General features: G+C 42.5%; 1 protein-coding gene across 1 annotated transcript in view; it reads right to left on the bottom strand.

The window, feature by feature from the left end:
* RAD23B (RAD23 homolog B, nucleotide excision repair protein) overlaps positions 1-14,457 on the bottom strand; it is a 63,452-nt gene that overhangs the window by 3,065 nt on the left and 45,930 nt on the right. Inside the window, exons 5-9 of the mRNA XM_059724596.1 lie at positions 13,681-13,736; positions 10,047-10,174; positions 7,914-8,031; positions 1,532-1,659; positions 939-1,109 (exon numbers count right to left, since the gene is read on the bottom strand). Of these exons, the coding sequence (XP_059580579.1) occupies positions 939-1,109; positions 1,532-1,659; positions 7,914-8,031; positions 10,047-10,174; positions 13,681-13,736 (601 nt within the window). The remainder of the gene's footprint in view (positions 1-938; positions 1,110-1,531; positions 1,660-7,913; positions 8,032-10,046; positions 10,175-13,680; positions 13,737-14,457) is intronic.

The raw sequence follows: 14,457 nt of genomic DNA, 5'->3' as shown, positions 1-14,457 counted from the left end.
GGGTATAAGCATGGGGTAGGTGGGGGTGGTGGCAGGTGAAGGGAATGACACAGCATGGGTCAGGCTTCCTACTCCCCCCGCCCTTCCCGCGTGCAGCAGCAGGATGGGAGGGGCAAACACAAATTTAAGATAAACTCCCAATAACTAGATTAAAATACAGGGAGAATAACAACAAAAATTATAATTGTCATGGTATTGTTTATAATTATTGGGAGGTTGTCTTAAATTCAAAGTCAAGTTGGATTTGGGTAAATACAGTACTGAAATGTTTCTTCCAAAGCTTTAATTACTGCACGTGTAAATAAGTTACTGTATACCACCACAAAAAGGAATATAATACTTACTGCTTTAGGTCTGCATAGCTGCAACAGTTTATAGGCATGTTTACTTGCATTTTAGTGACCTACAACTGAATGAATAAACTTCAAACTGGGTTAAGCAGCGACTTCAAATAATCTGCTTAACTACGAAAGCTCAGAGCTAGTCTAATGGCTCTGGGTATCAGTTTTAAGGAACAAACCGGTTCACTCGCTATGAATTACAGCAGCCATTACTGCACTTAACAGTGGGATTCAAGGCACTGGTCTATTTTGACTTTCCCTCCATTTTATTTAGTGGGCGCCTGGACATCACATTCAATTATAAGTATTTACAGTGGATTTTGACTACTTGAAAAGCCTTTTCTAAAATGGCAGATTTCAGAAGAGGCAGAAAACAAGTTCCTTAAAGGAAGGGCACAGAGGGCATTTGCTTAAGATGCAAGCTGACTACATCAGCTTTCAGATGTCACACTGCAAATTTACCTGTTAGCAGTAGTAACATCAGCTTCACATACCACTTCAAAGGTGGCACCAACTTAAACTAGCACTGACCTTGAAGTCAACACAACACAGGCAACTGCCAAGTAGTATTAGCATTTCAAAATGGAAACTGCTTACCCGCTCTATAGCTTCTTTTTCCTGAGGTGTTACTTGAATGTAGTTCATATGACCACTTCCAGCTTCTGCTACTCCTCCAGTGCCCCCACCGCCACCACCTCCTCCTTGACCAGACTCTTGGACTGGCTCATTTAACATCTGAATAAAATGCTCCTGATGTTGACTGATTTGCTGTAGTGCATGGGGAAACAAAAAGGAAAAACAAACACTGAAATAAAACAGGTTTAGTTTTGCCAATATGCAACCCTAACCAGTTCTATTTGCAGTGAGAACATCTAAAGAAACCTGCTTAGTTTTGAGAACAATCCTTGGCAGGTTCTAACAGGAAAATAAGCAATTTCAAAGTTAAGTTGCACCAACTTCCCCTATTACTTCTACATAAAGGAACAAATTGAACACACAGCAATTAGGACTGTTGAAAATACAACAGCAGTTGCAATACGCTATTAAAGAATCTTTGTTTGTGGCATGTCTCATCTAAGAAGCACTAAGTCTGTACTGCTGACATTTTAACTTACGGGGTGGTAACTCTTTCCCTCGTTTGAAAATGATGCAGTACTAACAACCTTAACCCATGTTCCTTTAAAAGTCACCTGTAGTAGCTGAGGGTTTTCCCGTCCTATCTGTTGTAGCAATGCTGGCAGCAGAGAAGGATTCTGCTGAATAATTTGTCTCATTTGCTGGAATTGAGGCTGATTTCGTAAAAATTCAAGTGGATGTCCTGAAATGCAGAAAGTTATTCTTTAAAAAAAAGCAAACAAGTCACCCAGACTTAAGTAAACAGGAGAACTAGCAAACCACTGAAAGAACTAGAAGGCACTCTCCCGTTGCAAAACACTTACCCAATTTGCCTCACTGAAAAGATCCTTCCAGTGTGAACCAAGTCTTTAAGGTACACAATATTCATTATTTCCTCCTTAGTAGTAGGCCAGGGAAGGAGTGGACTTAGTGCCTGAACTGATCCCACCTACAGAAGTGGCCCCTCTCTCTCTGTGAAAAGCATCTTGGCGAAAGAGAGCTGCATCATCAACAATCATGCTAAATCCAGTTCTGTGCCTTTAAATTAATAGCCTCAGTCTACCATTGCACATTGTGTGTGTCTAATGACCTTTTATGCAAATTTCAGAACAGGTAATGCATCCTCAGCCTCCCTGGTCTGTCAGCTGCTCTCAGAACAATTGATCCTGCTCTTCTTGAAGTCTTGGCTGCCAGTCTTCTTTAACTGCTCATTTATCAGATCCCCTACCTCCTTCACTCCAGCTTTCTGTCAGGATCTCAGGATCTGTCTTTGGTCCCCTTCTCTCCTTCCCCTCCAAGTAATATCATCCAGAGATGGCCACCACCTCTCTATGCCAAGGATTGTTTTACTCTCAACTGTAGGCCCATTTTTTCTAGTTGCATGAAAATCTTTGCTGATCTGACATCTCCATGTGATTGTTTAGCCAAAGTTCAATATACCTAGGAGGTGCAAGTTCTAAGTTCTTGAAAGAGGAGATTTCTTATTTGCTGTGGATATCATCATCATCTTGGCTTTCACACAGGCCTGTAACTGCAGCATTATTTTCTACTCTGACTAGGTTTAGGTTATGTCAAAGTCCTGAAGATTCTCTCTGCATAACTTGTATCCATCCATAACTAAAAAACAGTAACTAAGAATCATCTGATATCTTTATCTCTGGCCTATCAAGATAAAAGCAGCTCTGCCTTGTAAACAGCCATCCAGGCAGTCCCTGAAAAGATCTTCAGAGCAACAAGCCAAGAGAACTATGCCTCTGAAAACTTTCTCCATCTACTAGCTCATTCTTCTCTATGCAAACTGGTTGTTTGTCTTAACTTGGGCAGACCAGAACCAGATGAAGTTCAATGTTGAGAAATGTAAAGTGCTCCACCTGGGGACAAACAATCCCCTGCACACCTACAGACTTATCAGTGCCAACCTGAGAGTAATAATAGATCAGTGTGAACATAAGCCAGCAGTGCGACGTTGTAGCCAGCAGGGATAACAATACCCTGGCATGCATCTATTGATGCATCTCCAGCAAAACCAAAGAAGTGATTCTCCCACTCTACTTGGCACTGGTGAGACCACAGCTGGAGTACTGCCATCCAGTTCTGTGCACCACACTTTAACAAGGACGTGGCAAATCTTGAGAGTCTAGAGAAGGGGTACCCATATGATCAGAGACTTGAATGGCAAGCCATACAAGGAAAAGCTGAGGGACCTGGGAATCTTCAGCCTGAAAAAGAGAAGGCTGAGAGGGGACTTGGTAACAGCTTACTGCTGCATCAGAGGCATATATCAGGGGCTCAGTAAACAATTGTTCACTGGGACAACCTTGGCGAAAACAAGGAACAAACTGCTGGAAGACCGTTTCAGGCTCAAAATTAGGAAAAACTACTTCACAACTAGAGTGTCCAGACTGTGGAATAAGCTCCCTCCAGAGGTGGTGCAATCACCTACCCTGAAAATCTTCAACAGGAGACCGGACAGTCACCTTGCTGGGGTCACTTGACCCCAGTCGTCTTTCCTGCTTGGTGCAGGGGGCTGGACCCGAGGTCTATTCCGGCCTTACAATCTATGAATCTATGAACTTTCAAAGCCCTTCACAACCTATCAATTTTCCATATCATTTCACTCGGGGCCCATCTCTGTTCTACCCATGATGTCATCTGCTTGATTGAAAAAGCAAAATATATTTGTGTTTCCAACCATGCTACTCCTCATGTTTGGGAAAGGTTCCTACAAACTTTTATGAAGCTACCTCATTATCCTCCTCTTTTGAACTCTGCTCTACTGGGTTTCTATCAAGAGCCCAGAAAGAGCGTCAAGACCACTTCTAGAAGACTGCCTTTTCCTCTCTTGTCAATCCCATACCTGCATCAGAGTGGGGTCTCAACTTAGCCTGGGGCAGGAATTCTGTTCTGCACTCATGCAGCACGCTGATTCTGTAGCAATGCAACTTTCCTCTCCCCATGCACAACGAGTAAAATGATTTAAAAAAAAATACATCCAACTTTGGTCAGGCCTCATACAGGCCAATCTGAGGACTAACTTTTCACTGTGTTGCACTTTATCTCTTCATATATACTTTATCTCTTCATATATACACTAAAGAAAAGGAAGCAAATCTTTAGCAACTTTTAACAACTTAGAACTAATATTTAACAGGTCCAGTCAGAGCTGGGAAATAATCCGAGCCCACTTCACTGCACCAATTCCTAGACAATACTGCCTCAAAAAAACAATCGTGTTCACATCAATGATCTTATGATTTTTCAACCAACTGAATTGTGAGGTCTAAGCGACAGCAAGCATTTAATGCAGGGGTCGGCAACGTTTTTGGAACGAGTGCCAAAAACACCTGCAAGCTCAGCTTGTAAGATGTTGGTGTGTCAGGAGCAGATGGCAGGGGAGCTGCAAGGGGCCCAATCCTTGTTGTGGCAGTGCAGCCCTGGCTTCTTCCCTGCTGTCCGCCCCAAGGTGCACATACCAAGCAAAATGCCTTTGAATGCCACACTATGGCACCCATACCAGGGGTTGCCTACCCCCGATTTAATGCTTTCTAATAGTAAATGCTGGTCCAAAAGTCAGCTTCGAAGAAGTCCTTTTCTCCAGTTGAGAGACTGAACTGTTTCTGCAAATTATTTTCCAACTAATTGTGAACTACAAGAACATCATTAATGGAATCATCAGCTTTTAAGGTCTAAATTTGTAAAATATTAGCCTCCTATGGTTTCATTCTAGTGTTAGTTTTAACAAACATACAGTGTTTTATTTAGCATCTACATTTTAAAGAAACATGTTTGCCAAGCTGAGGCAAGTAAAAAATATCCGCTATCTGTTATCCACTATCTGTAGTTGTACCTTACATGGGTATTTGTAACATGCAGAAGTTATTTTAAGAGAATACATGGCTGGCCAAAGGATTCCAAACTGACTTGGACAAAATACACTACAATGCCTTACCCCAATGGCCACCCTAGAAATATAAAAGGGCAGAGTAACAGCTACGACCTTTATAACGGGTAGTTACACTCTGGTAAACCAAAGAGGCACAACCTAAAGGAAGCTTTTAAATGCATTAACAAAAATACAGCAGACAAGTTATTAATAGTATATACTGGAGTATGAAGAACTAGCAAGAGCTGCCATGCTTATTGATACTTTCCATTTTCCTCATACTAGGCTCTCCAAAATTAATTCAACTGCCAATATATAAATAGAGTTGGCTTCTTCTGCCATCTTGCATGATTTACACACTACCCCTCCGCCAAGATGCTGCTTTTGGAAAGTTATGCAGAAGAAAATACAGGAACTCCTGAAAAGCATCTGCAGCTTCTGTGCTCTGTAGTGTAGTTTTGAGACTGTACTGCATCTGAAGAAAAGTGATCATTTTTATTAAGCTTTCAAGTTAAGTCTGTAACTTGATAGCTAAAGAAGTGCACAAAGCTGCCTCCTGTCGTGTTGTGGCATATTTGAGATGTGATACTCATAACAGGTTCTTTTCCCACATGTCCTCTAGAGCAATGGGAGCCAACCTTTTTGTCACACATGCCATGAAGTAGCCCTGCACCCTTCCCCGCATGCCACTCCAATCCCTTTCCTGATCTGCTCCTCAGCTTTCTACCCATTTCCCTGTGCTTCCTCCTTGCCTGATTTGATGCTCTCCTTTCTGCACCATTGTGCTGCCTACCCTCCTGCTGCCTCCCAATCTGCCACAAGCCACAAAGAGGCTGCCCATGCCACTTGCAGCTGCAGGCTGGCCACCCTTGCTCAGTTGGTACACAGACCAAGCTGCACTACACCAGAGGGCACTTGATGCCACCCAGTGATGTGGATACATGGTGCGGACTTTCTCCTTTCTCATTTCCAACTGCTGTAACAGAGAGCTTGGAAGCCTAAAGAAACTGGGAGAAAGAAGTCAATCTCAATTAGGGCCTAAAATTACACAGGACAAGAAACTGGACTCAGGAGCTAGAAAGATATCAGTGAAAGCAAGCACAAGGCTCAACAGATGTATAAGCAAGGGGGGGGGGGAAGAGAGAGAGAGAGAGAGAGAAAAAGTGAGGAAAAAAATAAGCTGCACTTACAGCATCAGACAGTATTTAATGTTTTGTGTTTGCTCAACATTCCTTCTCCCAACGCACCAATTGACTTTGGTGCAAACTTAGCCTCGCACAAATCATTTCTTCAGTAGAATGGTCTACGTTCTGCTAGTCTAGACCCTAGGCTTTCCTCATACACTGTATCTTTGGTGCCAGCAAACCAAGCAAAACAAAACTGAATATCATAACTACAAGAGTGGTTCTGCACTGGAACAGATTATCTACGGAAGTTGTGGAAACTCCATCGTTGATTAAAGTGCACGTTTGACAAATGCATATCTGCAATAGTTCAGTCTTGGATGATCCTGCCTTGAGCAGGGAGACTAGACTAAACAGCCTCCTAGGCTATTTTCCCCTATTTTTCTATGATTCTATTATTACTTTTTAAAACAGGAGTGGGAAAAATATGAACTGTGGGCCAAGTACAGCTTGCCAACTGATTGGATCTGGCCCGCAGGTGGGCACCCACCAATCGATTATATCCAGCCCATGGCTGCCCCTTGTGGTGTTCTGCATGGGGGTAAGCTCCACCCACTCCTGCCAGGGGCAGCCTGGCCACACTCCCGACCCCACCCACCAAGGGCACTGGCTCCAGCCAATGACCACAGTTTCCTAGCAAGGCTGCTCCTGTGTACTGCTCAGCTCCCCCTGCCTCCAGTGGCAGTTCCTCCTTCTGCTGTGCTGCTCCAGGCAGCAAGTAGTGCAAGGAAGCAATGGCAGCCACAGGGACATGTGCCAGGTACTTCACGCCCAGCCAGATGGGAGAAAGCTGCAGCCAGCGGCTCCTGCCCCAGCGTGCAGGGCTCCAGCTCCCAGATGCCTTCCACCCACTCAGCTGCCTGTAGGTGGGCAGAATGGGTGGAAGGCAGCTGGGAGCTTGAGCCCCGTGTGCTGGGGCAAAAGCCACCGGGCTGCAGCTTCCCTCTCGCCTGGCTGGGCATCTGCTGCCTGGAGTAGTACAGCAGGGGCGGGAGGAGAAGGAGAAGCCCCTGGAGGAAGAGGGCAGTGAGCAGTACCCATGCGGTTGTGGCAGCAGCCCCACCGGGAAGCTGGGCACACTGGTCAGGGCCTAAGCCATGCTGTCTGGCAGGTGCACGGGGCTTGGCCCCATCTGGAGTGTCACGGGCAGCTGCAAACCACACCAGCACCACACGGGTAAGCTCTCCTCCAGGCACCCCCGGCCCCCTTCACCTCTGGCTGGCTCCTGTCTGGCCAGCTCGTGGCAGGCAGTCCCCTGCCCCTCCACCTACTCCCCCACAACATATGAGTAAGACTTTATTTTGAGCTATTATGCAAATTGCATCTATATTCGTTACTCAAAAAACCCCCACAAATCAGGACAAAAATAATTTTTGAAATAAAATGAAAATATGTTATAGTGGATGTTTGATTTTTAGTATACAATTTGGTTTTTTTATCTATAATTTGTTAAAATGATATCTTCCGAAAGATTGTGTGTGGCCCCTCAACAGCTTGCCAAAATTAACTAAGTGGCCTTTCAGTCAAAATAATTGCCCACCCATGTTTTAAAACCTAGCACTATCTTACTATAGACTTTTTGAAGTTATTTAGCCTACAGCAAACTTTTCTACCAAGAAACTAGGGCTGAGGAAATATGAAAAACTGTCTATAGTTATAATGGCAAAAAGTTAATCAGATCATATCGGATCAGAGTTGCCATAAGATCCATGGTGGTATTTAGGATTTGACACACTGTGACTCCAACATTGCAGATCCATCTGTGGACAACTAGATTTTTCTTTCTGCTGAAATGTCAGTTTCCCTAATGTCTCTCTCACTTTGATTAGTTAAACTTAAAATCTAATGCATAGGCAGTCTGCTCTATAGCTATAAACTAGGCCATCTTACCTCCTGAAGAGCTAGTAGTCGTAGTTGTTGCTGCTGCTGCCACTGCCGAAGACTGAGAAGCACCAGTGCCTGCTGCTTGAGGGGGATCAGCCACAGCTTGATTATCTCCAGGGATACCCTAAATCCAGAGATCATGTTACCACTGACAGCAGAGACTGCACTCAAAGATGTGTGTTTCAGTGCATAAAATGCTCAGGCCTAAGAAAGAAACTTAATGCTTTCACTGCAAACAAACAAGCAGGGCTACAAATTACCACATTTTATTGATAAGCCTGCAAATGCTTCATTCACTCTGTATAGTACTGGATTTTCTGAAAAGAGAGCAGGGGAACTCACATAACTGTGGTAAAACACTCTAGGGCTTTGATAAACCTAGAACCTTGACCTCCAGGAGAAAGTTATCAGCAGTTACTGTAGATTAGAGCATTGGTATATGCTCTTCTCATCAAGAGTGCACTAGTATAGTCTAACACAGGAGGCAAGTACTGTACATAATTGTTACAAGGGTCCTGTCTTGACATTCTTGCTAAGTACCAAAGGATATGTGCATCCTTGTCCACAGCACCAAGAGTACAGAAAAAGAAACCTAAAAGGACTCTAGTACAAATGAAAACTTCTGCTGATTCTCCAGTTTCTCCACTCTGCAGTACCGACATCTGAATTAGGTTTAAAGAGGTAAGTAGCTGATTCATCTCTGACACCGACCCACATGGAAGTTAAAAGGACTTTTAAGGGCACAGACAGCCCTCACAACAGTATCACTTTCTAATGATACCAATGTAATAAATAACCTGCTATGATGCAACTGTCACATCAGCCTGCTCCTGTTATCAGTAAAAGTGAAAACCCGATTCATTCACAGTTAAAATTCCAGTGATTTAACTTGTATACAGATGTAACAGTTGTATCATAACAGCCAATGCATGTTCCAATTCCTCTTTCCCTTTAAAGGGAGTTAAATTGTCCATTCCTTCAGCGACAAGTTTATCATAGCTTAGACTTGCTGCCAACCTACTTAAGAGCTCTGTAAACTTATTTAATCAGCTTGCACTAATCAGAATTTAAGAATTCTGGCTAGTCTTACACTGAGGCATTCAGCAATGTAGCAGTTTATGTGGAACTGACCACCTTATGGGAGACCAGGGACAATGGAGATTGGTTAAACCTTGACCACTTCCACTTGAATCAGAGCACATTAGAACAACAGGTTGCCTGAAAGGTACAGAAACTTGTCCAGCCAAGTTTATCTGTAGATAACCACAATATTTTCCCAGAAGAAAAACAAAAAACCCCCAAGAGGTTAATTCTTAGTTTCAGAAGAGAACTAGGGAGAGGGGGGAAAACTCAGTCACCATAAACTTAAGAAAGAGGAAGAGAGGCAACACCTTCTTAGTAGCAGGAATCAGTTTAGCACAGGACCAGCGAGAGAAGGAAGAAGAAGAAAACAGCTGCTCAGAGAAGATGCTCTCCAAGATTTCAAGAAGCTTTGCGCAAGATTCCTAAGAACAGGATTCTTTGGGCTGGGGTCTGAGTAAGGAGGAAACTGAGGCAGTGGAATGCCATTTTTGCCAAAACAGAAATCAGTTGGCTTTTGCAACCGACATACATGCTACTTGGATTAGGTACTATGTTTCCCAGAAGAGGAAAATAGAAAATCCAGAATGCCAACACTGGAGGTCTGGGAAATGTTCTGCTTATGCAACCAGGGAGTCAGTCAGCATTGAGGACCTTCAATGGGATGGCAAGGCCCTGTTTCCATAAAAGGGCAAACAAAGCTTAAGTCAAGAAGGCAAGTTACAGTACTCTAAGAGAAATGTTGTAGCCATGATGGTCCAGAAATTATGAGACGCCTAATAAACAATATCTTGCATTTGAAAGCTTGCCTAACTTTATGCCAAAAAACATTGGTCCAATAAAAGATATTGCCCACAAAAATCCTTAACTCTTGTATAATTCCTGGACTATCACAGCTATAACTGCACTCCAACACTATGAAAATATGGCTATTTCCACGTGGATTTTCACTCATCTTAGAGGTTTTGTCACTTTTAAAGTATGAATTTTTTCAAAGATTAAGTCCTTTTGTTAAGAGAGGGAAGAAAGATGAAAATGTAGATAAGAGAAGATACTCACCATTAAAAGGTACTCCACTGCTCTGTCAGGATTGTTGAAGCTGGCTCTCAGTGCAGCAATTACTTGCTCTCGTTCGTAGCCCATTGACATGATCTCAGTCACCATATTCTCATAGGACTGACCTGTCACTAGAGGCAAAAAACACCAGTGTAAAGTTTAAAAAAAAAAAAAAAAAAAAAAAAAGGGATGCATCCAGACTATAGTTTAGAAACGTATTATGTTAAACCAATTTTCATTCATTCACATGGAGGGTAACTTGCACTAAAGTTATCCAAGTTTTGGTTGATTTAGTTTCAGGTGTGTTCAGTTTTTGTATTAAGTACTCATTAGAATGGTAAGAGTTCCTGGGGACAGAGCACAATGCAGGCTTCTATCAAAGCAGAAGTGTGTTTGTAACACTCCACATTAATAATTAAAATAATTCTCCCTCCTTACTCTTTTCACAAAGGTCAAGGGCATCTTCACAGCTAACAGTCAATTTCTGCCTTAATTAAAAAAAGGCCCCTGCAGCGCAAGGTGGGAAATTAGTCCGTCTAAGGCAAAAATCTGTTTTTAAACCATCTAAAAGCAATCTAGCAAAGCCAAGTAACTTAACACAATTCTTAGGGTGATGACCAGAGGTAAATGAGGACCAAATGACCATTTGGTGCTGCTCTATCACAATGATGAGAGAGAGTCAAGGACCCCTAGACCACACCAATAACTTAGAACAGGGGTTCTCAAACAGTGGGTTGTGGCCCCCCTGGGGGTCAACAGCACCTTAAAAAGAGGGTCACAAACCCGCGCACCACCAATGCTTTCTCTGGTGCACAGGCACACAGGGAAACCCCTCACCCCCTATTAATCGGCTGCCAGGGGGTCATGGTATTGCAGTTTGAGAACCTCTGACTTAGAATGATCAGTCCAAAGTTAGAGAAGTCCTAAAAAGAAGCAGAATTTTTGAAGTGTTGCTTAGCAACATCACTCCAGTCATTATCAAGAGTAAAGGACAGAGAGCAATCTAAGTAGCTCAGATGTGATCTTAATACTATATAGCCAAGGCCGGATCTGCTGATTTCCTCCTTTTTAGGATACAGAAGGCCCTGCTCAGACAAGCTAGTTAATACATTATGTCAATGCCTCAAAACTCAGGCAAAGGGAAAAATGATGCCTATGAGGATGTAAGGATGACTCAGGATGGTTTCCTCTAGGAATGCAAATTCAAAACTGATTTGGCTTCCTTTCTAAGGAAGAAAGCGCGCTGAGGAAGACAGAGGAAGAGAGTGATCTAGCTTGAAATATGAACTAGTGCCATCTCTTATTATATTAGTTCTGTAAACCTGTATTCTAAACAAAGATTTTTTCTCTGAAAGTCAGCAACAGCAAAGCCCAGCACAGCAATCATTTTGAATGAGGTGATTCTAGGCCCCTGCCAGATATTGTATTTTAATGTGCCAAACATTCAATTAACATTTAATAAATTAAAATAAAATAAATAAATACAAAATTTAACGTACCAAACATTAAAACAATTTACTCCTTGATAAAATGGTGAACTGGACTCAAAAAATTTACTTGCTGAAAATGGAACTTTTTCATGGAAGGTAAGTATCCCATCTTAATTTTTAAGTCTAGCCTTACTTGGATCCTCCACTATCCCATAGTGCTCTGCTCTCCCTACCCGAACCCTTAAGGGAAAGGGAAGAGAGGGAGGGAGAGAGAGCAGCTGGCTGAGTGTCAGCTCAGCAGCGAGCTGTCAGGAAGTACAGCACACATGCTAGGCAATGACAGGGAGGGATAGTATCACTTCCAGTCACCAAATGTATTAGATGTCATTTCTGAGGTGCTCTTCAGTACCACACCATTGTAACCCAGATGTAACTTGGCATGTTAGATAAGATTGGGAAGAGGGGTGGGGGGGTGTGGAAAGAGTCCAATAAAATCTAGAAGTCTGCTTCACCTTAGTCTCCTTGCTGTAGTCAGTACAGGCAAAGATTCAGTGGCAAGCTTAAGTACTGGTAGTTTATGCCTCTGCAGCCCACAAGCAATCCAAGTACTCAAATTTGATTCCCCAGTCTCCCATTTAAGCAGTGATGAAGGAGGCTTGTTGTTAGTACTTTAAGATCTACTTCCCTGTTTCACAAAACAATCACTCCCCAATTCCTATTTGGCTGCAAGTGCTTTAACCTGCAGTGAAGCTTGGACTGCTCCAATAAAGGAGCAACTAGTCTGCTATACAGTGAACACACACTATGATGTGCTCCCTTCATGACAAAGTGGGGCAAGAAGTTTATTCAGCTGGACAGAACACCTCTTCTTAAAAGTAATCACTGTACTGGACAGACTTATGGTGAAAGGAATGTGTCCATCTTCAAAACCCTCTCAAACTACATAGCCCAGAAGACAAGGTAAGATGGAACAGAGTCAAGATGCTTGGAATGCTAATCTATTTGCAAGACAACTTAAGATGACCCCTCCAATAATTAGATTCTATATCATTTTCAATGTATAAAATCCAATTAGTGGAAAGTCGTCTTAAATGTGTCTACCCCTCCCCCCACCATCTGTACCCTGCACTGCTGAAGTGAAGAAAGCTGCAAGGTTGAATGGTCAAATCCCTGGCACTTGTCCCCCGCCATGCATCCCTCTATTGCCTGCAGCTCTGTGCCTGTGCCAAAGCCAGCAGCCAAAGCCAGGAGCTAAGCCAATGCCAACCCCAGGCAGGTATTCGAATACAAGATGAGGCTCCCCTCCTTCCCCATGCTGATTAGGAAAAATCTTGTCTTGGATTCAAGTACATACAGTAGTTCTCGATTTGCTACCCTGAGACATCTAGGGCAAGTCACCTCTTTTGTTAGCAAGTTTCCATATATAAGAATTTCCATGTATCCCGATTTGTTTACTTCACCTCAGCTGGCCAAGAGCATCGGACAAATTCACTGTTGCTTACGTGCACCAAACAAAGTGTATATATATACAAAATCTTAGTGATTTCTTCTCTATGAATATTTTTGTAGGAAATATTTGCTTTTTTATGTATCAATGGCTAAAATACTGAACCAAACCAGCTATTCATTTCAGCTCACTCTACTGTACAGGGAGAAGTAGTTAGCTGTACTGGTCTGAAAGAAGAAGGCAGGGTAGAGGTGCACCTTATTGCTGCATTCAGGCTTGACTAAATTCACTTGGTTGACTGTCCTGTACAGTCTGCACAACCTAGAACCTCCAATTGTCTCAGGAGTGTAAATATATTTAAAAGAAAGCTGAGCTGTGTTCTTCATGTAAGGTTATAAGCTATCAACTGCAAACACTACAAGTCAACCATTCTATATAGATTGCAGGGCTGGAAGGTACTGGTGAGAGGAAAATTATACATACACAATTTGTGCATCGGCCACAATGTTCAATGTTCTTCCCAAACCACAATGAAATGATCCATTAGAAAAGGTAGGACTAAGAAATTCGGACAAATCTCCAAGTGCTGCTAATCAGTGCCAATCTTTGTGTTCTTGGGGAACAGTACTTCGATTAAAATCTTAGGAATGACTGGATAGAGAAAAGAATACAAACAACTGTGGTGTCTACTAATCCCTTGTTTGTTTCAGCTATGCTGAAACAATGTCTAAGTGCCAACTACTTAAACTGAAACACTTACCAAGTGCACTTGTAGCATCCTCAAAAAGATTTGATCGAGAAGTATCACCTGTTATACTGTAAGACAGAACAAGTAAAATCTCAAATATATAACTTTAGAATGGGTGATTCTTAAGCTGAAGAAGCAGCTGCACTTTGATACCTGGGCCCCTTTGTTTCTGATGAACAAGCAAAATTTTCTACTGAAGTGAAGAGCTTTTAAGACCCAGTAGTGTGAATCCAGAATTTACCTATGTATATGCTCCAGCCAAAATTTTATCATTTCTTACCTTTGCACTGGGCAAAACCATCAATACTGGCATTGGGACTATTGACCATCATTGCACAGTTGGCCACCTACTTGCCTTCAATAACGAAATGGCCTAAACTTTGTCCTTAAGGCTCAGATAAGAGTATGTGATTTGCTAAAACACCCAGTACTCTCATAATTGCTCACATTTAAGTCAATGGTAGAGAAATGCTGCTGATTTTGGTAAGAGTCAATTAGGCTAAAGTAGGGTTTTTGAAGGAAGGGCAACTGATAAAGAGTTTATATTCATTCCCTTTCAGCTTACTCTGACTGCTGAAGGAGACCCCTCATTGCCAGGACCTGCCAGGATCAGTTTTCAGAAGGTAATGCGTGCGTACATGCAAATACTTCCTACAAGTGTTCTGGCAAGAGCACTAAATGGCCATTTGACACTAAAATTTACAAAGCCAAAAAATCAAACGAGTATAAAGAGAGAGACAGAGAGAGAGAGAAAGCTGCTTTTCCTAGCCCATGACAAGGAAATACACT

This window comes from Alligator mississippiensis, chromosome 3 (genome assembly GCF_030867095.1).
Source record: "Alligator mississippiensis isolate rAllMis1 chromosome 3, rAllMis1, whole genome shotgun sequence".
NCBI lineage: Eukaryota > Metazoa > Chordata > Crocodylia > Alligatoridae > Alligator > Alligator mississippiensis.
Note: the sequence above shows the minus strand (reverse complement) of the source record. Positions and strands in the feature narration are given on the sequence as shown.